The following is a 23,716-nucleotide window of genomic DNA, read 5'->3' on the forward strand; positions in this document are numbered from 1 at the left end:
CTCGGCCGCTGGGTAAAGGCAGAGGGCAAGGCCCCACTCCCACGAAACGACAGACGTCTTAAGCGAAGATTGGTGGCCGGAAAGTTTTGAGGATGAGATTGAAACCTGCAGCCCAAGGCCAAACGGCCATCCGCATGAGTGTACCTAAACCCTGCTGCGACAGTCAAGATCAGTCAAGACAAGAGACAAGCCAAAATCGAGTTCTTGAGGTGGAGAAAACGCGTCAGCGACTAAGCCCGCACTGTTCTTTCATGGAGCAGTTCTCATTGCTCGTAGAAATCCGAGTTGTCCGTGTAGAGTAGGCCAAGACGTGATAGCTGCAAAGGTGGTCGGAAGGCTTGCAGTGACAGGTGCCCAGTCGTCGCAGGTATATAGCAAGCTTGACGCATTAGGTTCGCTGCTGGTGATGGATTGCTCCGATTATCGATAAGAACATGATGAGGAATATGAAATGGCATGGTGACTATCAGTATCAAGATGCAGAGTAATCAGTACGATGCATAGATCACGGTTGGATAGATTGCCTGGCGGAGAACAAGACGGGACAATTAATAGCCGGATAGATGATGTGCGGGTAACTGGTTCATGGCGCCTATAGTGCGGTGCTGATCAATTGCCGTGCATGGAGAAGATGATGATATGGATTTGCTTAGCATTGCTATGCCGAATATCATAATAACCGTGTTGTGGAGGTAGGCACTCTCTGATGCAAGAAGAAGTTTTGATGCTTAGTCTTGATTTGTAGATTCATGGTGCAGGATGAAGACATCAAATGGTTTGAAGGCCAGATGGCGCCACCCGCAGCGAGGTGTTCTGGAATGCGGACCGTTACCTTGCGACAATGGTGCGCGCCAACACCGTGTACTCAAGGGGGCACTACCATTGGCCGTAGTGTCGAAACATTGCGTGAGGGTGGCTTCGAGTGTGTCTGAGATCAGCTACCCGGGCGATGCGAGCATGTGCAGCACACTTCGCAGCCAGCTGAAATGGATATGGTCGAGGGGGACGACCATGGCGATAGTCAATACTGTAATATCTACAAGAAAGAAGCTGATCTCGCAGGAACAGAAAGACAATAACCAAATCGAACTCTCGAGCATTGTACGGAGTACCTCGCACGAAGGTGGCCAGATTGAGATGTTTAAGATAACGTAAGGTGACTAAGTGGCAGATCATTGAGGCCTTGCAGCTGGGAGATTTTACTCAATTGTTCCCCGCAAGATGTTAGCGAAGGTTGGTGTAAGCAGTAACAAAGTCCGAAGAACAAGCAATGATGTTGGCGACAGGAGGATGTTTGGCGGCAAGATGAAAGAACATGGTTGGGATGCCACAATGAGTTACGGAGTTGAGCTGACTGTGTAGTACGACTCTGGAGTGTGTCCATAATAGCACCGAACTGCACATATTCGGTAGGTGTATGCTGTTGCTATACTTGTCAAATGTACGGCGTAGAGCAGTGGTGGAGTGGTACTCGTAGAGTGGTAGCGATACCCGTATTGTAGCTAAAAATTGCAGCATGACGACCGGGTAAGGCTATTGTAAGTGCAAGTCGTTAGCTGCTGGACTGTGACTGGACTGGATTAATTGGTAGATATTGTAAGAAGGTATACTCCGTCCCTAGGTAGTTGCTTGTAAAAGCATAGCCAGGCCTTCCAGCGGAGGCGTAGGCGGCGGGCGGCGGCGGCGACGGTCGGGGGATCGGGCGCAATGAAGCGAAACTCGGCTAGTCCCAAACCATGCCCTCTGTTCGTTCGTTCTCAGCAGTGGAGCAACCAGCCAGCCCTGGTCTTCCGTCCTTTCTTCCCTTCCCCCAAGGTTGTTTCAGACAAGCCCAGAGCCGCGCGGTCACCGTTCACACCATTCGACGGCATTGTTCCAAGGACTGCATGGGAAAGAGACGGAGGTGGAGCTATGCATGACCGCAGTACGCAGATCGTCGCAACCGCGCCAACATACACACCGAATTACTCTTTGGACGGTGCAAGAGCTCGAGGGAGCGAGCGAGGAGGGCAGGAAGCCATCACGGAAGCTTCAATTAGAGATGTATGAGTGGAGGAGGGCCGAGGAAGCACAGATTGCCAGATCCATGAGCGCCGTTTTTGACTGGCGTATCACAGACTCATAATGTCCCCATTCTAAGAACGGCCGGGCAGCGAGCTTGTCCAGTCCTGAAGAAGAAAAAACACGCCGCGCCGTCTGCTCGTCGGCACGCAGTATGTCGCCAATACAGTGTCTTAATTTGTCTGCTGTAATAGCGACTCGTAGCGTGAGTGCAGAGTCATTTAGGAGTACCTAATGCAATTGTACACAGTAGTTAGAGAATAGGACGCTGTAGTGCGGAGTGAGAATTGTTAACGCGTGGCCCGACCCACCAACCCATAACGGACCGCTGGGAATAGGCCCGGCATGTGTATGAGCTTTATTGACTATTAAGTACGGAGTAACTATTGAGAGCAAAAGTTCACTGTGGTGATCGTGCGACTACGTGCGTGCGAATACGTGCTCGGGTCATATCATGTCAAGCTGTCGTTAGCTGAGACTCTGGAGAGGGACCTCGAGAGCGAGAGGAATGTAGTCACAGTGAAGACTCAGCAGTCTCTTACAGTGTGTACGTACTCGTACCAGTCGCAGTTGATGATACATACGCGATTACGTGGTTATGTGATGGCTGCGTAGAGTCGACTGCACCGCCCCCGGTGATGTAGCCGCCGAAAAGGTCTGGCATGAATGAATGGATGCATCATGCGTATGGATCCATGGATGGCAGATCGTAGCAAAACAATGGTGATAAAAATAATGGTAGGAAATTCAATGAACCATCAAAAAATGCGTTGTAAGCTCCCGTAGTTGGTTTCTTGACCTGGACTGTATTGTATTGTGGATTGTTGTACTCCGTAGGTGCATGCTGGTGATGCTGGTGATGGTGTCACACCTAGTGTGTACGGTGTAGTTGGTGGTATGAAAGGTTGTCAGGTACATACATACAAGGACCGGGATGGTACGGTGATGCTGTAATAATCTAGATTCCTGTTGATGGAGTCCGATGCGTCCGGAGGCTAGGTACGAGGGACGAGGTATCTACTGCGGACGGCGAAGTGAGCAAGCAACGACTGCTGTCCAATGATGGTTGTCGTGCCGCATAAATGCTTCTGTGTACTAGTTTCCTGTTCGAAACAAATGTCCGTCCAAGCTAATAAGATGATGTTGATGATCTGCAGCGGCGTGATGGGGGAGTGAGATGTTAATAGTAATACTAGTAGTATCATAGTGGAGTGTGGAGAGTGTGATGATGAATCCTCGTGGAGTCGTAGTGAATGGAGTGAATGGTGTGTGTGTGTGTGTGTGTGTGTGTGTGTGTGGTGAGTGAGTAAGTGAGAGGGTATGAGTGGGTCCCCCGTGCCCCCACTCACACACCCACCGAGTAGGGAAGGAGAAAGGGTGCAGGAAGGGAAGTCGCAGTGCGCAATTGCTCCTTCCTTCCTTCCTTGAAGTTCTTTCCTGCCTTGCGCTTTCCCTTCTTTCCAAATCTGAAACAAAATCCAAGGGACAAGGCACAAGGGACGACGGGGGCGAAGGCGTAGGCGGCGTGGAGGACGAAAAGAAGAAATGATAATCGTCCATAGTGAGGGCTTACGTCGAAAACAATCACTGATTCACTACTAATGCTACGAATTGATTAAGCATCCACGGAGTACAACTGTTCTCCTCATCTGAATGGTTTATTCTCCGTTGTCTCTCCAACTGCTTCAACCACCAATTAACTAACGTTATCCGTACCTTACTCTTCCTTACACTATCATCCACTGTCAGGTAACTACGGTCTACCCCATATCAATCTTTTCTTCGCCATCGCGTTCGCCGTCGCGTTCGCCGTAATCCACCCAACTCAGCGCACATCTAATAACAAAACATTTCCCCCTCCATTGTTCTCATTCTCTTCAACCTCCAACCCAACCTTTTCCTTTCCATTCCCTTCATTTCCCGTTCTGTAACTGGACTCTCATTCCACCTACTACTCTTCTCATCTCAACCTTGATCATATCGTCTGGATCACCTAATCCATTGGGTTTTCTGTGTCTTCTTCCTTCTTCCTTCCTTCTTGCCTATTTCGCTACTCAACACTTTACCTTCTTCTTTCTGTCCTTTGTTCTCCCTACCCCAACAACAACAACCACGACACCAACAACCGCTTCGTCATCGCATCGCATCGAGTCGTATCGGAACCGTACACACACTGTCGCTTTCAATTCGCTCAGTTGAACTAAAAAGTACGAGTGCTAGTCAGCAGCCGTGCACTCTAATAGTTCACTTACTCTAGCACTCTAGTCCACTCTCGTAAGGAGCCACCCTGCCTCAGCCCATCAGCTCCAAGGCGTTGTCTGAAACCACCTTGGCACAGTCCTACGCTGGAACGCGGCTGTTGAAATAGACATCCTACCCTGCCCTACTCTACCGCACCCTTACACTCGCCCCCCTGCAACCTGCAACCTGCAACTTTGCTACTTTGCAACCTGCACTACGATTTCCCGATCCAGAGAAACACTTCCTCTCTTCCCTCTTATCTCCTGTCTTTTCCTCTCCTCCTCCTCCTCCTCCACCTCCACCTCCACCTCTCTTCACCGCGTGCGCACCGACCCATTGCAGCCGAATTACGAGATCACCGGGCCCCTGTTCCGCTCGACTCGAAGCCTGCCAAAAAAATATATACTATACGACGCTCCATATACCCTTCATCGTCATTCAACCGACCTTTTCATTTATATACATCCTTCCCGGCTCCCAATTCCCATTTTCTTCCCCTCCTCCCCCCACACACATACATCCGACCTTTGCCGCCATCTACACCTACCTCTATCTCCGTCCTCGCTTTCGAACGACCCTCAACGCCGCTCGCGGCCTGCCTCGCCCTCCTTTTCCAATTCTCCCTTCGGTTTCCCGTGCAGGCAACGTGCCTCGTTCGACACCATGCTCTCCTTCCGCAAGGCCCTCGTGGTCGCTCTCGCCCTACTGTCCTTCCTCTTCATCTTGAAGTCCCACCATAGCTCCTCCAGATCTCCTGCCCCCTTCAGGAATGCCAATGACATGCCAAAACCTGCATCTCTTATAAAACCAACGCCACAAGAAAAGAAGAAGAAGCAGGAGCAGGAGCAAGCCGCAAAGGAAGCAGAGGAGAAGGCCAAGAAGGCATTCGATGTTCCCAAAACAGCTCCGAAGAAGCCGAAGACACAGATCAGCATGGACGATTTGAGGAAGAAGCCCCTGAAGGAGCAGCTCGAATACCAATTCCCATACGACGTCGAGTCCAAGTTCCCAGCATACATCTGGCAAACCTGGAAGTACACTCCCTCTCAGGGCGAATTCAAGGAGGAGTTCCGCGAGGCTGAGGCGAGCTGGACCCTCATGCACCCTACTTTCGTGCACGAGGTCATCACTGATAACGTTGCTGTTCATCTGATTCGCCATCTCTATGCCTCTGTCCCAGAAGTCCTCGAAGCCTACAATTCTCTCCCGCTCCCTGTCCTCAAAGCCGACTTTTTCCGTTACCTGATCCTCCTCGCCCGAGGTGGTATCTACTCCGATATCGATACGGCAGCATTGAAGAGTGCAGCGGACTGGATCCCTTCGGAAGTTCCAAGCGATTCATATGGTATGGTTATCGGTATCGAGGCTGACCCAGACCGCCCAGACTGGGCCGATTGGTACTCCCGCCGCATCCAGTTCTGCCAGTGGACCATCCAGTCCAAGCCTGGACACCCAGTTCTCATCGATGTTGTAGCCAACATCACACACGAGACGCTGAAGCGCAAGTCGGAGAACCGCCTTTCCAAGGACCACAAGGGCATAATTGAATTCACCGGGCCCGCGCTCTGGACCGACTCCATCTTCGACTTCTTCAACAATCCAGACTACTTCGACATGAGCACCAGCAAGGGCAACATCACATGGGAGCATTTCACTGGCATGAAGGCCCCTAAAAAGGTCGGCGATGTGATCGTTCTGCCCATCACCAGCTTCAGTCCTGGCGTCAAGACGATGAACGCAGGTGAGGACGATGATCCGATGGCATTCGTCAAACACAACTTTGAAGGTAGGTAACATTTCTCCCTCGCATGAGCACCGTGCCCTCAGGGTGTCCTTTCCTAGCACTATCGGGTCTCGTACTACGTGATACTGGTATCACCCTCACCCGAGGCGTTCGGAGAACCGCATGAGGCCACAGCCGATGTTCTAGTGTTACTTGAATTATTCCAGTTGCTGACAAACATGAAGGCACTTGGAAACCCGAGGAGCTCCGCCACATTGGCGAAACCAAAAACTAAAAACGCCACGGCCGAGACCCAAGTTCGAAATATTTCTTGTACATGATTGAAAGTGGGATCGGAAGGAACAACACAAATAGACTACAGGCACGGGTTACCGGAAGTGGGTTAGGGAATCGACGGTCATGCTCGACAACTTCTGAGCTATGCTGAGCTGTGCTCGGTCAAGTATAGCCCAGGCTGGGAACACTCTTCGTGTTTTCATTCACACGAAGATGAATGTTTCCCTGCGTGAAACCAAAGGATCAGAGACCCAACGGACAGAACAAACGGTCCACTTGGACGGCCGAAATATTCGAAAAGGAGACGGCGTTCTCCATCTTCATACTCTCCTTGATAACTTCAAGCGCTGAAGTTTTTTTCTTTCCTTCTCTGGATGGCGTTTTTCTCGGACTGCATGCATTAGTTCTTTCCTCATCTGTCCCGTGAGATCACGGTATGGATTGGCATATATAGGAACACACGGGTTGAAAAACCACGGTAGAGTGACGCCTAGTCACAAGCATTTGTATTCTTTAAGCACATAGCGTCGGCGTTGATTGGGGGTTTCCGGTTTCCACACGGTATCGCCGGCAATCTAGCACGTTTGTTGAATTAGAGATATTGGATCCATTTGCAGACTTGAACTGATTGTGCATCAAGACTTGTGAACATTGAACGTGATTCATTTCACATGATATGGTAATTGTTATTACGAGGTTTGCTTGCCCCGTCTAGAGTGAAGACCTTGTTCTTCCGGAAACACAACGAACGAAATGTCCGCAACACCAACCCCAGAACGCCAGTTATCCATCCAACCCGCTTGCAATATGATAGCATAAATCAGATCCACCCAAATGGAATATTGACACTCCTCCCCATATTCCCATCTAGAACCCTAGATTTCCCAACCACAATCTCCCACACTCCCTAACTTCGCAACCCCCTTCAACAATCAAACCCCAAAAAAAAACACCCTTCCATCATCACATCATCACCCCATCATCATCTTCTCCTCCCCGTGACAGCCCCAACAACAGAACTCCAAACCAAACTCAGCGTATCCCCGAACGACGGCCTCTTCTCCAACTCCCTATCCCTCTCCCTCTCCTCCTCCTCCCGCTCCCTCCTCTCCCTCCTCGACGCCCGTCGCGACTGTTGGGGCCTCTGCTCTCCGTACCCCTCGTACCCGTAGTCGTAGTCGTAGTCGTAGTCTGAGGGAGGAGCCGGGGCGGGTGCGTAGTACACGCCCTGTGATTGCGACTGAGGAGGGGGGTGGTAAGGAGCGAGGGTTGTGGATGCGGGGGTGTAGGGGCCTTGGTAGGAGGAGGAGCGTGGGTGTTGGGGGTGGGGGATCATGGCGTTGGAGGGGGCGTAGGATTGGGAGCGTTGGGTTTGTGGTGGTTGTTGTTGTTGTTGTTGTTGTTGTGGGTTTGGGTTTGAGGATGGTTGGGAGGATGGACCTGGGGGAGGGGGGAAGTGGGAGTGGGAGTGTGCGGTGGACATTTTGAAGAGGGATTTGAGGGCGGTGGGTGGTGTTTTATGTGGTTCAAGGTTGTTTGACCGTTCGGTTCGTTGGTGTTGATAGGGTTGATATAAAATGTTGTTCAGAACTCAGGATCGGTGTGATAGTCGTGGTAGTGGTTGTGGTTGTGTTGCGAAAAGATAGACTTGTCGTCTGGTGAATGGATGGATGGACAGACGGCGGCGAATGTGTGCTGCCCTGGGACCAACTGATTCTTCCTCACGAGTCCCGAGTCGGAGGGTTCGAGGTGAGTTTGCTTGCTTCGCTCGAGCGAGTGGTGTATTACGCAGAGTGGCCTGGGTTCTAACAGGGTTGTGTATTTGTTGGGTTGATCAATTGATTGCGTATGACGTCTCGCTTTGGTGGTGTATGTAAGTCGGTCGTCGTGTGGATTCGAGATGATTGTTCAGACACGATGGCGCTGATAAGGAAGTATGCAGTAATGATTCAAAACGGAGCGATTATCTGTAGCTGCAATGCGATGTGATGCGCGAGGCGATATGTAATGTTGTTCGTAGGTACGTATGTATGATTGAATGTGAACGTACTATCGTGAAGTATGTCTGCATGTATATATGTACGTCTGTATGTAAATGTCGAGAAAAGAGAACATCTAGTCCCAACAAAAGCATTTGCCGCGCCCTCAGACTATATGTAAGACTGGCTAGGCGGAGACAGACAGACAAGGCATCGAGGAGCCTAGAGCGGAGCAGGCAAGCATGACACAGCAAAGAGAAGATTGTCACGAGCGTGACTCCATCAGGCTGGGATTGGGAGACGAGAGAGAGTTGAACGCCTGCCTGCACTGCACAGCCCGACCAACGATGGACACGGGGACGGGGCTAGTAGATCTGTCTGTCTTGTGGACTCATGAGTGTACGCACTCACACCACCGGAATGATGCTCGTGATGTGGTGGGAAGATTGACTATTCAGAAATATGACTCTGCGTGCGTTCTCCTCTTGCTGCAATTGTTGTGTCAAATTGAAGTTACTGATTGGCAATTGCTCGAAGTGCTTTGCATGTCACCATGTGTGTGAGTGTGAGTGTGAGTGTGAGTGTGAGTTTGAGTGTGTGGAGAGTGAGGGGAGGGGTAAGCAATGCGGAATGATGTCAATGGGTGGGTGCCAGGCTGTGGGTCAGGGTCTTGACTCTTGGGCATCTTCCGCTCGCTATTGTATTGTACCTGGCGTTAGTCTGCAAACCTTCTTTGAATGACTGCAACTGGGATGGTGGGAACTATTCTCTTGAAACCAGACTATTTTAAAGTACGATGAATACCATTGATATTATGGACGTCTAGATATTGAATACCTGGGCGTAGTCTTGCTCAGAAGACCATAACTCTATATGTGGCGATACAATATCACGATGACTACCAGTATCCGGTGAGTCTTTCTTACACCTACGAGGTACAAGATACTTCAACTTGACAATTTGTATGTAAAGCATCGTCATTGACACATCTCGATGGCAGGCCATGGCTGACATACATTCTTATCTTCACGTAGCACAAGAGACCAAGTCAAGACCTCGTTTCCATTGCCTGTGATGTCAGAGCCCTCATTTGGGGGCCAAACAGAGTGTACGATTGGCGACAGCTTGCAGCACAACAGCAAGGTAGCGAATCAGATAACAGCGATCATGCCCCAGAGCCAATCATGGCTCTCCAAGGTATGATGCATATTCAGAACCGCACAAGAATGCTGATCGCACTTTTCGAAAGGCCATAAGACCATGATGCCCTCTTCTTGTGAGCGTCCGCGACATCGTAAGCTCGTTCCTCTGTCTTGACAACAGGCTTCTTCCTCTCGCGGATAGAGTGATCATTTGAAGCCTATCGAGACCTTTGTTGAGAATTCGTTATATCTTAATCAATCCGAGTACCAAACCCATATATACTTCTTTCGTCTAAACAATCCGCAATGGCGCCCATTTCTACAAGTGCCTCGGAGTACGTAAACCCAGATGCAATAGTCAACCACCTTTTATTAACCATACCACAGGGTTCTCATCGAGACCATCCATCTCGTGGCCCGCGGCAAGGGCCCAGAATTCACAACCGGCGAACCCTACAGGGGCGCGGGAGGCAATGTCAAAAAGAAAGGCCCTCCCAAGAAAACAATCGGCATCGCTGTCGGTTGCGTCCTCGTAGGTCTATTGCTCCTCTACTTTGCAGCGAAGCTTTATTGTAGCTGGCAGAGAAATAGAAAGAGGAGGCCCGCTGAATCGGAGACACGTCCGAGAGGATTTTTCGGTGCTTTGTTCCGGAGGAAGAAGAATAAGAAGAATGGGGACGTGGATGAGGAGACTGAGGTGGCTAGGAAGACGGACGAGCAGCCTAGAAACGTCCCTGTTGCGCAGGAGAAATATGCACAGCACGATGAAGATGCAAATTCGCAGTCTACACTTCAGACTGCGAACCAGAATGAGAAGATGCGAAGCAACAGCGAGACTACTCTACAAGGGCAACGGGAGTCTCTGGAGAAAGCGCATGACAAGACGACTGAGAACGTGGACCTGAATGATACACGGAATCCGGAAGACACCGCCCCTGACAATGAACCGTACTCCATGGTCAGGGAAGCCGAGAGAGCAATGGAACAAGGGAAGTGTTGATAATGGTTTTGTGCTCATCAACTTGATGATGTGCGGTTTCATTGCGATTGAAGGGTGTTTGTGTGTCTCTGTTTCTTTGATTGTTTGTTTGGGGGCATTTGATGCTTGGGCTTATTGTGTAATACCAAAACTTGAGGATATCATCACGAATACGAATTACGAATCATGTCATGATCAACAGCCGTTTGAAAGGATTGAGTGAATGAATTGAAGATGGCCAAATTGTGGCGGTGCAGCACTGTGGCGCTCAGCCTTGTCACAGCCTTGCTGGAACGATCATTTACGAGTTTTGTCGAATGCATCATCCAGCACAAGAACGCCCACAGATGACATCCACTATTCGCCTCTGAAAGAGTAAATATTGCCGAATAACCGATCTAGTGACCCTTCGGCGTTTACCAAGAGAACGGGAAATAGTTAGTCATTATAGGTGGTGCCTGGGCTACTCGTAGGCTCCTAGCTAGTACGTCAATTATCACCACATTGTGACAAGACCACCCCCGCGTTGAGGTCCCGCGTCCAGGGCTGTGTTTTCCAGCTTCTCGTCACTCATTACTGCGCCTCAGCTTCCCCTCCATCGCCTAATCACGGACGGCTCTCATCCTCTTGAACAAAGTATTTCTTCCTTTCTTCATCTACTTTTCTCTGCTACTTTTCTCTACTTTATCTTCTTCGCATCAATCCCACCGGTTCCAACCACTCCTCACTACTAAGCTTCTTGCTTCTCCCCCACATCACAGCTCTAGAGCATGTCATATTACGGACAACAACAAGGCGGCTATCCTGGCCGTAAGTTCTACCCCATGTCTCATACTGATGGAACATGTAGTTCATGGAGCATAACTAACATTTTCATAGAAGGCCAACCTCCTCCTGTTCCCCCGCACCCCAATCAGCAATATCAACAAGGTTACGGCGCGCCGCCTCCGCAACAAGGTTGGGGACAACCTCCTCCTCAGCATCAACCCTACGGCCAGCAAGGTTACGGCGCACCTCCTCCCGCTCAAGGTCAATGGGGACAGCCTCCACCACCACAAAATCAGCAGTGGGGACCACCGCAACCGTACGGGCAGCAGCAGGGTTATGGACAACCGCCACCACCTCAGGGCCAGTGGGGTCAGCCGCCTCCACCGCAGAATCAGCAATGGGGTGCCCCTCCTCCAGGCCAGTTCAACGCCCCTCCTCCGGGTCAATATGGTGCTCCGCCGCCAAGTGGCCCCCCAACACAGCCGTCATTGGGGTATGACTTGAACATGCTTCACAACACTCGCCTCCCTATGAACGCGGAAGCCGAAGGTCTTCGAAAGGCCATGAAGGGCATGGGCACGGACGAGAAGGCCCTGATCAGGATATTGGCAAAGCTTGACCCTGTGCAGGCGAACAGTGTCCGTGAGGATTTCCACAGGATGTACCAAAGGGACCTGACGGCCGATATCAAGAGTGAGACGTCTGGGTATTTCGAGAAGGGCCTGGTCGCAATTGTACGCGGACCACTGTTCAACGATGTACACGCACTCCGCGACGCGATGAAGGGCATCGGCACCAAGGAGAACGTCCTCAACGATGTCCTCGTGGGCAGAAGTAATGCCGACATCAACGCCATCAAAACCCAGTATCAGAACACCTTCTCTCGAAGCTTGGAGAGCGACCTCCGTAGCGACCTTTCTGCTGCCACCGAGCAGATGTTTGTCATGATCATCTCGGCCCGCAGGAATGAAGACTCCGTTCCCGTCATACCCCAGCAAATTCAGCAGGACGTCACCGACCTACAAGCTTCCTTCGGCAACATGGTGACCAAGAACCCCGTCCAGGCTTGCCAGATCCTTACAAGCAGGAACGACGCTCAGCTCCGGGCCATCGCACACGAGTACCAATCCAAATTCTCCAAGCCGTTGGTCGACGCATTGAAGTCTACCTTCTCCGGCCACATGGAAGATGCACTCATCCTCCTCGTTGCACGCGCATACAGCCGTGCTGCAAGCGACGCGAAACAGCTTGAAGATGCCATGGCCGGAATGGGCACCAAGGACGAACTTCTTGTCCAACGTATCATTCGCGCGCACTGGAACCGCGACCACATCAGACAGGTTGGCATCGAATATCAGAAGTTGTACAAGAGGGATCTCATCAGCAGGCTGAAGGGAGAGATCCGGGGAGACTACCTCCGCTTGATGACGGCTTGTGTGGAGTAATCCCGAAGGCCTAATCCGTATCTCCTACATGTCTAATGTGGTTCTTCTTTTCCTTTGTTTGTTTTCTTGTTCACGGCATGGGTTCTTGATACCCCAAAGATAGGTAGATTGTACGATTTGTATTGCAAAGCTGGAGGCCGATTTTTTCGGCGTTCTGCATCTTTGCGATGACATTGGTGGGCGGTATTCTCTAATTAGCAACAAAATAAACAACATCTCTTTTAACTAGGCATTCCTCAATGTGTGAATCAACCTTCTGAATTGCATGCTATTTTGTTACACGACATTTGGGACAATGGACACAAGCTCCAATCATGGTTTTAAGACCTTCGATGTGGACCCCCTCAAGGAGCCAAGAGTAAGCTTGGCCCAAGAGGCCTAGGGCTTATTTTCAACTACTTTGCATACTTCTGTGAATGAGGTAGAGATAGTAATCTGTTTCTCGCACGTAATCGTCGATTACAAGAGCGGCTGTCATTATCCCATGCTCGCCATTTGGTGTATGCCATAGGCAAAGGGTATTATGTCAAGTATGCTAAGGAATGACTGCGCTGGTCCCAATTGCACGTCCAGCTCATAACCTACAGTATCGCGCATCGTGAATGCACATCTTGCGACAGCGCTGTCATCTTGACCCGAGTATGTGTAACTCAGAACCGAGTATCCATCGCGAGTGCAGGAATGTCACGAGACGTCTATATTGTCAAGGTTCCCGAGTCACGAAACTATCAGGATAGAACGGCACGCTACCAGTCGATCATTCCAGTCACCCCAGTCACTCTCACAAATGTACATTTGCTCCTGGACGCAACACCCTATGCCAATGGCCTCAAGAAAACACAAAATAGACGTCATTCTTTGACATGGACCTACAGTGAAAGGGTCCCATCATTAGGTTCTATTCAAATTTTGCGTTGTCCACTTTTAATGGCCCCGTCTGACACCATGGATGGACAGCCTTGTAAACACTAGCTTCACTGGGTGCCTTAACGTACGGGAAGGAGTTATGGGGCACCGTCGAATACGAGCAGGTGAATCTGCTTAAGTCAGTCCAATTGTCTAATTTAAACATAGGGCGATTCCCTAACTTTCTTTGTCCCCGGGGGTTGTTTCTACCCTTCTCATCTGAACTCCTCTTCACCTTCAAAATGACGTAGCCGAGGCCGTCCTTGTCGTCCCGTCTCCACGTGTGAAAGCCGCCCAGTCGCAATGAATTCTCGCCTTATAGCAATTGTTGTATGCTTATTTACTATCCTTGGGTTTTATAAGATACTTTTGGCTTCCTCCCGCGACCCTACGAGTCTCTTTTTCAACCCCCGAGTCGGATATGCACCGCGATACTCTGCCGTCCGCAAAGCTGAAGCTGGGGACTTCATATCTGATGCACCAAAATATGCAGACCTAGTTCAAGCAAAAGACGGAGAAACAGAAAGGAAACTATGTGTCGGCATTCCTTCGATCGCACGGAAAGATGTACAATATCTGCAAACGGCTGTCGGTTCGCTGATCGAAGGACTCACACCCCAAGAGCGCGCGGAAATCTTTCTCATCGTCTTCATACCTCATTCGGATCCAACTGTCCACCCTTCATACGCCGAGCAATGGCTTCCCGATCTTACGGACGAGGTCCTAGTCTACAATGTCACGAGCGAGCAGACAGATCACATTAAACAATTGGAATCAGAGGGCGGGGAGTACCGAGAAAAAGGACTGTACGACTATACATACCTCCTCCAAGAATGCATTTCAAAACGCACGCCACACATCGCCATGCTAGAGGACGACACTGTTGCCATGGATGGCTGGTACCATAGAACCATGGCCGCAATCGACGAAGCCGAAGCCCTATCCGCCGAGCGTCGAGCCCTCGCAGACTTCCTCTATCTCCGTCTCTTCTACACCGAAGAATTCCTAGGCTACAACTCCGAAGACTGGGCAACCTACCTCTTCTACTCGACTCTCGCATTTGGCTTTCCCCTCGCCGTCCTCCTCTACCTCCGCCACTCATCCGCGCCCGCAAAGCGCATTCTCACAAACCGCACGCTGGCCACCATATCCGCCGCCACCATAGCCTGCATAGCCCTCTTCTTCCTCCTCGGCCGCTGTACCATGCTGCCGCTCCCCGCTGGCGTGAACGAAATGCCCGCGTATGGCTGCTGCTCGCAGGGCCTCGTGTTCCCGCGCAACAAGGCCATGACGCTCGCCAAGTACCTCACGAAGCGCCGCCTCGGCTTCGTGGACGTCATCATCGAGGAGTACGCGAACCAGAACGACGAGCTGCGGTGGGCGATCACGCCGAGCGTGCTGCAGCATGTCGGGAGGAAGAGTAGCAAGCTGGACGACTACGGGCCCGCGAGTAAGTGGGGGATGAGCGTCGCGGAGAAGATTTGGAGTTTTGGGTTTGAGAGGTTTGATAGGGGGGCGCTGAGGGAGGAGCATTTGAGGGTGGCGGCGTCAAGGGAGACATAGCAGTTGCTTTTTCGTTAGACTGATTCGATTGGAAAGAATGAATAGAATTCGAAAAATATGGTCGAAGACGAATTCGCCATGGCAAATAAGGCTTGCTCTTTTGCCCACGCGAGGCGTGCGTCGCGCATTGCTTGTGAAGTTATATTGATCAGTTCCAAGTAGAACGACCATCGACTAAAGACATATCCAAACAACATCATGAAACATACACAAACCTAAGTACGTACGCAGGATGTCCACCCAACTCCGCATCCTTCGGCCATAAAGCGTCACCCAAGCCATTACCCCATTCGGCATCCCGAGGCTCGGCTCCATGTCATACGATCGCGTCCTGGAGGGATGCAGCTACCTAAGCATCCATGTATGCACACGCATACAATACTAATGTGCATATAACCATCAAATCCAAGTTACTCTCGAATCAATAAATACTTTCATACTGACACTTTCTCGTGATGCCAGCCATACTCACGCATCGTTGCTGTTCATATAAGCCCATTGTCGACGTCAAGACAAGATTGAAGCTCCCACCGTCCGCCACGGCGATTCTTGTCAACGCCTCACATATAACTTCGGGCTTTCTTTGCGAATTGCCGCAAAGCTTGACGTACGTCCAAGCCCTCGCTCTCCACGGCAGAAACTCGGAATCAAGCAGCCAAGGGGGTAGGAAGCGCAGATAGCCAGCCCAGTACGAGCAGCCCAATTGGCGGATCTAAGCATTCCCCACGACCATGTCTAAACATCATTCAAGAAAACCCAAACTACATACACCATGCCTAATTCCTATCGCCCCAAACCATGCAAAAATCTGCTCCTTTCGTATTGTAGTTTTGATGTTACCCAGACGCCAAGCAGCCCGCCTTTCCCTCCCCCGCAAAACGGACATCTTGGCCCACGTCCTCGTTCGGAAACGGGGTTAAGATCCGCGCGGAATAGTTGCGCTGTTGGGCCTCTCCCCTCCAATCGTTGTGGGCGTTGGAGGGTTTGTTGTGGATTCCACTTGTCGTGGAAGCGTTGAAGAGTTTACCTACCTGCGCTACTACTATCTAGCCAGGATGAGAAATCCCCCGGAAGGATGATCGTCCGTGGGGAGAAAGGAAGAGGAGGAGAAAGAGTACCGAAGTAGGCTGCATGCAAGATGTATCTGGGGGGACCCACGCATGCTTTGGTGAGTGGGCACGGTTGAGGGGAGGGTAGATCGATAACTACATAAAGTAATGGTGAATCCCCGACTGGCCTGTACGTACCGTGCTTTTCTTCTGCTTTCTATTGTATTGGTATTAGATACACTTGGGAAATAGAAATCGAAAGGAGGCCAGTATGTCAAAACTCGACAACAAGGCGTCGTTGGACGACGAGAAGAGAGAGGTGCTCGACGACGTGGCGCTCGAGAAAGCAGCAGAGAGCTATCCCGACCACCTGCAAACGTACCTCCGGGCGGGATTGTCGAGGGACGATGCAGAGTTTATGCACGGCATCTCGAAGAAGGAACAGGATAAGATCTTCCACAAGGTGGATTGGAGACTGTGTCCCATGCTCGCTGTGCTTTATTTGATTTCACATCTTGATAGGTATGGTTTCCAATTTCTTTATCCCCGGATGGGTTTTGCTGTGAAACATAGAAGTGGAGGAACTGACATAGGAGTAGGGCGAACATCGGAAATGCGAAGATCGAGGGTCTAGAAGAGACGCTTAACATGAGCGGGAATGACTATAATGTCGCTCTCATGGTGTTCTTCGTGCCATACGTGCTCTGCGAAGTGCCATCGAACATGATCCTTGCCAAGTTCAAACGGCCGTCGTACTACATGGGAATTTTGATCCTATGTTGGGGGACAGGTACGTTCTAACGTTCCGAATCCGCTGGGATGAGTTTGAGTTCTGTGATGCTGATGTTGTGGGATAGTTATGACACTCATGGGCGTTGTGCAAAACTTCGGCGGACTCTGTGCGACAAGGTTTTTCCTGGGCCTCTTTGAGGCGGGGTTCTTCCCCGGTGCCATCTATCTTGTAGGGCAGTGGTATCCTCCGGATCGTACGCAGTTTCGGATGGCCCTTTTCTATTGCGCTTCTGCAGCGTCTGGTGCGTTCTCTGGGCTACTTGCAGCTGCTATTGCAAAGGTACGTTGGTTGAGCATGCTGGGTAAATTAGATGATTTGCTAATAATGGAAGATAGATGGGCGGAACTGCTGGCTACGAGAGCTGGAGATGGATCTTTATCATCGAGGGCATTGCCACCGTCGCAATGGGCGCGGCAGTGTTCTTCCTCCTGCCGGACAGCCCTGACTACGCAGCCGGGCGCTGGCTCACTCACGATGATGCGCGGTTCCTCAACCTATCCCATATCGTGACGCGAGGCGTGCAGAAAAAGACAGTCAATGCCGAGGGCAAGAAGACCAAGTTCCAGTGGAACATTCTCTGGTCGGTTCTTAAGGATTGGCAAATCTACCTCCAAGCTATGGTTTTTGCCTCGAATGCGGTCCCCAATTATGGGTTGAAGTTTACGATGCCACAGGTGTGTACCGTTCCTGTGTTCAGATTATATTTTAAGTACACGATTGACTGACCTGATTTAAATAGATTCTCAAGAACATGGGCTACACATCGACCAACGCCCAACTCCTCACCGCGCCGCCATACGCCTGCGGTGCCATCTCCGCACTCGTATCGTCGCTGCTGGCCGATCGATTTACATGGAGAATGCCGTTCATCGTCAGCGCACAAGGCTTGCTGATCGTCGCGTATGCCATCCTCTTCGCGAAGGCAGAACACATAAAGGACAACGTGGGCCTGTGCTACTTCGCCGTGCATGTGGCGTGCGTGGGCATCTACCCCATCCTCCCGGGATGCAATGCCTGGACCATCAACAATCTCGCCGGCCCTGCAAAGCGTGCCATGGGAAGTAAGTTGCACCCGACATTCGTGCGTCAATGCATCATACTGACGAGATCCAGTCGCGATGATGATTTGCATAGGAAATCTCGGGGGTATCGTGGGCTCGTTCATCTACCAGGAGAAGGAGGCGCCAAAGTACCCGACTGGATTCGGTTCGTCGCTTTCCTTCGCTGCGGCGGGCATGGTGTGCGCACTCACGCTGGAGTTCCTCTTCTGGAGGATCAATAACAGGAATGCGGAGAAGACGGAGGAGGAGTGGAGGGCGATTTACTCCGAGGAGCAGCTTGACAAGATGGGAGATCGCAGCCCGTTGTTCAAGTACTCGTTATGAGAGGGAATATGATATCTGAACGCATTTTGGGGTAGCGACATGTGTCGTAACGTGACTCGTATTGGTTGGAGGGTAAAACGTATCATGATGGTTACTTCGGGGTGCTGTCGAAAGTGAGATGAAAGTGTCGCATAAAGCAGAGATACCCTTTCACGCAAAGCAAATCAAATCAGAAGTACTTGAGATTGTAACGATATTTTTCTGAAGTGATATTTGATGTTGACTTGCGAGCTCCGAGGAGCAATATCGACTGCTAATAACCTTATTGTACCTTATTTTAAAGTTAATGATAAGGTTACTGAGGTGGCGAAGGGGATTGAGCAGCATCTGTGCCCCGGAGAATAAGAAGATCGTGTTTCAAAGCTAGCAATAATGAGAATAGGAATTTCTCTCTCTGTCTATCCCTCTGCATTCGATTTTCGACTTTGTTCACGACTTTGGAGGAGTGTTTACGTCGAGGATTAACGTTGCGCTAGAGGCATTCTCGAGACAAGACTTTTAGCACTACAATCGACGGGGAAATAGAAGCGAAATTACCGAAAGTAGTAATTGTACTTAACATCGTTCATAAGCACGGTTAGGGCTGCTTTCTAATGGATGACACAGGCCAGTACCTGAAAATTTCTCATTATCTGAAGTCATATGTTACATGCTTAGGGTAGTAGCACTTAAAAGATCGACCGCTGGGTTATGCGATCGATTCATGGGCGCGCAATGAAGCAAAGTAGTCGTCATGTAATCGCGATCAATTGCAGGCCCACGACAGAAACGCGACCGCCAGGATTGATCACTACAAGGTAGGTACTTGTTGAAGCGCGTCGACGAGTCTCTAGTGTCTGTTGAGCGGCTCGTGGCTCATCTCTATAATCATTGAAGAGCATATGCACTGCTCGTAGGGCCAGTTCCACTTGGCAATCGCTTCCGCGTTGTGACAGCCGCCATCCATTTGAGGCACGGCTACTCACAGGTCGTGCTGGTTTCGTTCAAGTGAATGTCTACATGCGCCAACTTGCGATTGCGCATCGACCATAAGCGGGTTTCGCTAGCCCCATCGTGGGTTTGCGCGACGCTAGAAGGCGGGTAGAATGCACCCTGCATGCTTCAAATGCTCAGTCAGAATGAACAACGTTCGCTGACCGAAGCTACGCGGTTCCTCATTCGTGTCCTGTTGTGGGGGAACTTGACGCCAAATAATGCAAAGTTGCGCCGCGATGAAGCCGCTGGTTCTCTGTGTCTATGCCAAATGAACTGTTGGTACCGGCAGTAGGGCCAGGCGAAGAGTCATTCGGGTAATTCCAATCGAGGCGCGGGTCGGAAACGTACTCGAAAGGGCGATCTGATCCAGAAGTGACTGGTCTACCTATGGGTAACGGCAAGCTCAAGCGTCTGCGTATTCTCCGCACCTTCTAGCTTTTTGTTGGATATACTCTACTGTATCGAGATTGTATGAATTGGCGCTGTTGCACTGCTTGTAATGGCGCTCAACAAGAAGGCTCGTAATTCACGGTTGGAGTGACAGTGGGTATATGGAGGAAGAAGAAAGAGGGTTATCAAGGAAATTTGAACCTGAAATGGATCTTCTTGCACCGAGCAATTGTAGAACAGACAGAATGGTATGTTTTGATTAAGGAAAGTGAACATATGGCAATCCATCTCGACCACAACAGCCGTATCCATGAATGCTTGAGTCTGCACAGTAGATAGTGGCAAGCAATCCATACAGCCCACCTACGCGGCTTCATCTCTGTTCAAACGATCGTCGGACAACACAATTACAGATCCATTACCAACAATAACAACAAGAAGATCCACTCAATTGCGGACACTTATGACCCTGCAGATCCCTTCATACCAACACAATTGTTCCACGGTATGCTTCGATGATACTGTAGATCTCAATTGAAAGATTTGAGAATGCCTTCAGGGCTTCAAATCGGCATCTAGATGCCGAACAAGAAGAAGACCCACAGGTGCATACTCCACTGTTGAAGCGTTATCGCGCCCTCTGCGGATGCATTTTCTACGGAGACATTCTACCACCGATCCGTCAGAAGAGGCGTCCAAGAGTGTTCATTTCGGTAGCTGAGCCGGTCGCTTCGCGAAAAAAAGATCTTATGATCTCCACCATGGGAGGGTGTGAATGGGTCAGGAAGCCTTGATCATTCTCGTCCCTTTCACCGTGGATCAATGCTGCAGAGAAGGTTCTTAGTGTGTTCTAGGAGGATTCATTAGCCTTTCGTAATCTCTTCTAGAAGGTTGCCGTATTAGTTCAAGGACAGGGTCGTCAGAAAGAAATCCACTCGCTCTCTACGCCGACGAACCACGTATTGCGCTCGGTTTGCTTGACCGCAATGGCTTAGGCTCGTGACGTGGGTAGTAATACTTTCTGTGGTTGAGAGAATATTGATTGATCTCTATCCCGACCTCCGACTTCTACTCATGCACGCTGGCCGCAACTGGCCGCGTGCCGGAAATTGGATTAACAGATCCGCGCTTTGGGAGGTAAGATCACATAGTACTGACAACACCGAAGTGGCCAAACACCAACAAGGAGCCTGATGTTACAACATATCGTGGTCGGGCAGAAGAGAAGCTAATGGCCGCGGAGAGCGGTCTGGGACGTCTGTGTTATTTTCCGCAGATGAGCAAGATGAGGTGTACAGCCAGCGAGCAGTTCGTGGCATCCAATCTGTTCGGGACGTAAGAAATCTGGAGAGAGCACCGCAGCTAACCTTGCTAGACTGCAGGTAATCGTGAAACTACTCGCCAGCCGAGCGGCCAGCCATAGCCAACGGTCGGAGGGCGCCGAGCTCTCAACATCGAACAACTACTGAATTCTGTGCTGCAAAGTGTATCACTCTAGGAACGATCAGGCGCGCTTTTTTTCAAGCGCATCACGTTGCACGGCTAATGTGTTGCATCATCATTATCACCCAGCAAACAGCGCAGTACTGGTCGTACTGTCATCTTGACATAGAAAGCCATCTCTCTTGTTAGTCGAGGAACCGTCGGACCAAGTGCATATGCACGCGGAACAGTAACGCAGATCGAGGATCAAAGACATATGTCAATTTTAATTATTCACCTACACACCGCGTTACTCAATGCAATAACGCACATAGAGGAGCGTACGCAGTAAGCGTCGACGCGGTAAACAGCGCCTCAGCGGCTCAGCTTCTAGTGCTCCCGCCAGTTGCCGGATATTATTTTGAAATAAGAAGTATGAGAGACAAAAAAAGGGTCCTGTTGAGGCTGCAGGGGAGACACTGCAGAGCAGGTGGTTCGGAGACGACGGGAATCACCAGAGGTATTGATTCGCGGTCCTGCAGCGGCAGTACGCGGTACCCAAGCATGATCATGTCGACCCTTTGGGCGTCCACGGCGAGAAAAAGGGCAGCATGTGGACTGGGGATGGCTGTGGTGTAGCGCTGGGCATTGAAGACGAAAGAAAGGATTGCAGCCAAACACACACCGCAGTGGGGCTGTAAAATCCCCAAAAAAGGGAGCGCAATGACCAGGCCGGGTCAGCATTTTGGACCTTGTTTGCCCTACGTTTGGACGACATTTTGTCATCCAATTATTACATACTAGTATTGTGCGTGTAGTTACCTACGTGTGAAAATTGATACGAGTTGATGGGGGTTCTACCGTCATTTCTCTAGAACTGCTAGAGTTGTAACGTCTCCTAACCACTCGTAGCAGTGGGGAGCAGTAGACTGTGGAGACATGTCTCCTAGAACGCAAGAGTCCCGTCGGTGTGGCATCCACAAGAAGGATATGTTGTAATGACCCAAGTCACTACATACCATTTGGGCAAATCGTAAAAAGGGACCCTTCTTGGACAGGTGTGCATTTGCTCGAACCCCGAAGCGGTCAGCGGGAGGTCAAGTCCACCAATTGAGCCCCACGATTGTCAATTTCCATTTGTGCACCCAGCCACTGAACCCCATGAGGGTCACGATAGGTCAAGAGCTTATTAGCAAGTCACACTTTGCATACGCAGTAGGTATGAAGAGTAGAATAGAAGTCCAGCCAGCATATGCACCCAGGGCGCCAGGACCAGGACCGGGACAGGGGGCGATGGCTAACTAGCCGAATGCTCCGCTGGACAGAGTGAGACTCAGCAAGTGACCGAGTGATTGAGTGACTGAGTAACTGACTGGAAGTGACAGATGGACTGCACTGCGCCAACTGCTACCTCCTCGGCGCTATGCCAGATACTTGCAATCAAGTGCGAGTGCGTGCACCACTGAGGCTGGCTCTACTTGCAGGAGACTTTGCGTCGTCGTCCTCCTGCAGGCCGTCCCTAGCGTCTTGGTACTAGTACGTAGGTCTGGTGTCTGTGATGTCTGTTTGTGTTAGAAAGTAAAAGGGAAGACGGTAATTATGTTGGTGTTGTGGTTGTGGGTTGTGGTGGTTAGGTTAAGTTAGCATCAGAGTGTCAGACTAACTAGTGTAACCCTTGCCCTGCGTATTCACCTTTCTACCCTTACCCCCTTGTACCTTGTTATCCTACAGGCTACAGGTGGTTACGGTATCTATCTAAACTTGTACTTGGTCTGGTTTCGGGACAAAACCACCTACGATACCTACCTACATCATCGGGCAGCATACGACCCTGCGCCATATAATAACTCCCTTCACGACCCTTTCTTTCGCTTCTTGCCGCATCATCCCCTTCAAACACACATTCAATCCTACAGACACACAAACATACAAATTAACATCATCCCCCCTCGAACTCCATCTATCTATCTTTACCTACCACGCCACACTATATCCAACTACACCACTACACCACCACCAGTCTACCACTATCTACATCACTACTCGTATCTACAACCACTACCTAAGGGACCATCACCATCCAACCTCATCATCTCTTCGACATACCAACTATTCCAACCACTCTATCCCACAATGTTCTCCTGCGTAAACTACGAGCGAGGCTGCCGTGGCCGATGCAACCAGCAGCAAGGCCGATGCGGTAACTGCATCACCCTCAACCTCGCCAGCGTCCGCACAAACAGCTCCTCTTCAGTGACATCAGTCAACGGCCGACCAAATGGTGCTTACTCGGCCATGACCAACTCGTTCGCTTCGCTATCCCAAATGCAGCCATCATCATCTGGCAGGGCTCATTAGAGGCAATCAACCAATCGTTCAACAAACATTGAACCATCAACATCACGATACCTACGGCGCAACGAACCAATAATGATTGAACTTCAGCGATACCGAAACAGTCCATTGGTTTCCTCCAAGACCATAATCCGACAATTTCATAAAAGCACGGCGATCTCCCTCTCTCCATCTTACTACTCGACTACCCACTTCTATTTCATGGATCTCTCCTAGGGCAAAGCATTTCGAAGGAACTGGATG

The 23,716-nt window shown here is 50.5% G+C and overlaps 7 protein-coding genes across 7 annotated transcripts; 5 read left to right on the top strand and 2 right to left on the bottom strand.

Annotated features, from left to right (window-relative positions):
- Positions 1 to 4,965: 4,965 nt before the first annotated feature.
- BU24DRAFT_433901 (glycosyltransferase family 32 protein) lies at positions 4,966 to 6,320 on the top strand (the record flags this gene model as incomplete). The annotated part of the gene is made up of 2 exons (XM_033530005.1): positions 4,966 to 6,088; positions 6,271 to 6,320. 2 exons carry the CDS (start codon positions 4,966 to 4,968, stop codon positions 6,318 to 6,320), a joined length of 1,173 nt encoding a protein of 390 aa, XP_033382998.1.
- A 984-nt stretch (positions 6,321 to 7,304) lies between these two features.
- On the bottom strand, positions 7,305 to 7,805 carry BU24DRAFT_463426 (uncharacterized protein; the record flags this gene model as incomplete). Its single annotated transcript, XM_033532118.1, has 1 exon — positions 7,305 to 7,805. One exon carries the CDS (start codon positions 7,803 to 7,805, stop codon positions 7,305 to 7,307), a length of 501 nt encoding a protein of 166 aa, XP_033382999.1.
- Positions 7,806 to 8,797: 992 nt separating this feature from the next.
- Positions 8,798 to 9,450, bottom strand: BU24DRAFT_423568 (uncharacterized protein). The gene is made up of 2 exons (XM_033528287.1): positions 9,302 to 9,450; positions 8,798 to 9,212 (listed from the first exon to the last, which is right to left on the bottom strand). The coding sequence occupies exon 2, from the start codon at positions 8,984 to 8,986 to the stop codon at positions 8,804 to 8,806; it is 183 nt and encodes a 60-aa protein (XP_033383000.1). The 5' UTR covers positions 8,987 to 9,212; positions 9,302 to 9,450; the 3' UTR covers positions 8,798 to 8,803.
- A 299-nt stretch (positions 9,451 to 9,749) lies between these two features.
- Positions 9,750 to 10,443, top strand: BU24DRAFT_410381 (uncharacterized protein; the record flags this gene model as incomplete). The annotated part of the gene is made up of 2 exons (XM_033525987.1): positions 9,750 to 9,778; positions 9,831 to 10,443. The coding sequence occupies 2 exons, from the start codon at positions 9,750 to 9,752 to the stop codon at positions 10,441 to 10,443; spliced, it is 642 nt and encodes a 213-aa protein (XP_033383001.1).
- A 333-nt stretch (positions 10,444 to 10,776) lies between these two features.
- BU24DRAFT_371366 (Annexin) lies at positions 10,777 to 12,775 on the top strand. The gene is made up of 2 exons (XM_033524463.1): positions 10,777 to 11,232; positions 11,302 to 12,775. The coding sequence occupies exons 1-2, from the start codon at positions 11,193 to 11,195 to the stop codon at positions 12,633 to 12,635; spliced, it is 1,374 nt and encodes a 457-aa protein (XP_033383002.1). The 5' UTR covers positions 10,777 to 11,192; the 3' UTR covers positions 12,636 to 12,775.
- A 950-nt stretch (positions 12,776 to 13,725) lies between these two features.
- BU24DRAFT_219151 (integral membrane protein-like protein) lies at positions 13,726 to 15,490 on the top strand. Its single transcript, XM_033522034.1, has one exon. It carries the CDS (start codon positions 13,845 to 13,847, stop codon positions 15,102 to 15,104), a length of 1,260 nt encoding a protein of 419 aa, XP_033383003.1. The 5' UTR covers positions 13,726 to 13,844; the 3' UTR covers positions 15,105 to 15,490.
- A 934-nt stretch (positions 15,491 to 16,424) lies between these two features.
- On the top strand, positions 16,425 to 18,331 carry BU24DRAFT_463430 (MFS general substrate transporter; the record flags this gene model as incomplete). Its single annotated transcript, XM_033532120.1, has 6 exons — positions 16,425 to 16,675; positions 16,753 to 16,943; positions 17,011 to 17,225; positions 17,282 to 17,620; positions 17,686 to 18,007; positions 18,060 to 18,331. 6 exons carry the CDS (start codon positions 16,425 to 16,427, stop codon positions 18,329 to 18,331), a joined length of 1,590 nt encoding a protein of 529 aa, XP_033383004.1.
- Between the last annotated feature and the right edge of the window lie 5,385 nt (positions 18,332 to 23,716).

The sequence above is a fragment of the Aaosphaeria arxii genome (genome assembly GCF_010015735.1).
Source record: "Aaosphaeria arxii CBS 175.79 unplaced genomic scaffold BU24scaffold_5, whole genome shotgun sequence".
In the NCBI taxonomy this organism is placed as follows: Eukaryota; Fungi; Ascomycota; class Dothideomycetes; order Pleosporales; genus Aaosphaeria; species Aaosphaeria arxii.

Bases quoted from the DNA above. Each gene is read 5' to 3' on its own strand.
- BU24DRAFT_423568 (XM_033528287.1), bottom strand. From the start codon at position 8,986: ATGCCCAAGAGTCAAGACCCTGACCCACAGCCTGGCACCCACCCATTG.
- BU24DRAFT_371366 (XM_033524463.1), top strand. From the start codon at position 11,193: ATGTCATATTACGGACAACAACAAGGCGGCTATCCTGGCC. The intron at 11,233-11,301 runs GTAAGTTCTACC...ACATTTTCATAG, and splicing joins ACAAGGCGGCTATCCTGGCC to AAGGCCAACCTCCTCCTGTT.
- BU24DRAFT_219151 (XM_033522034.1), top strand. From the start codon at position 13,845: ATGAATTCTCGCCTTATAGCAATTGTTGTATGCTTATTTACTATCCTT.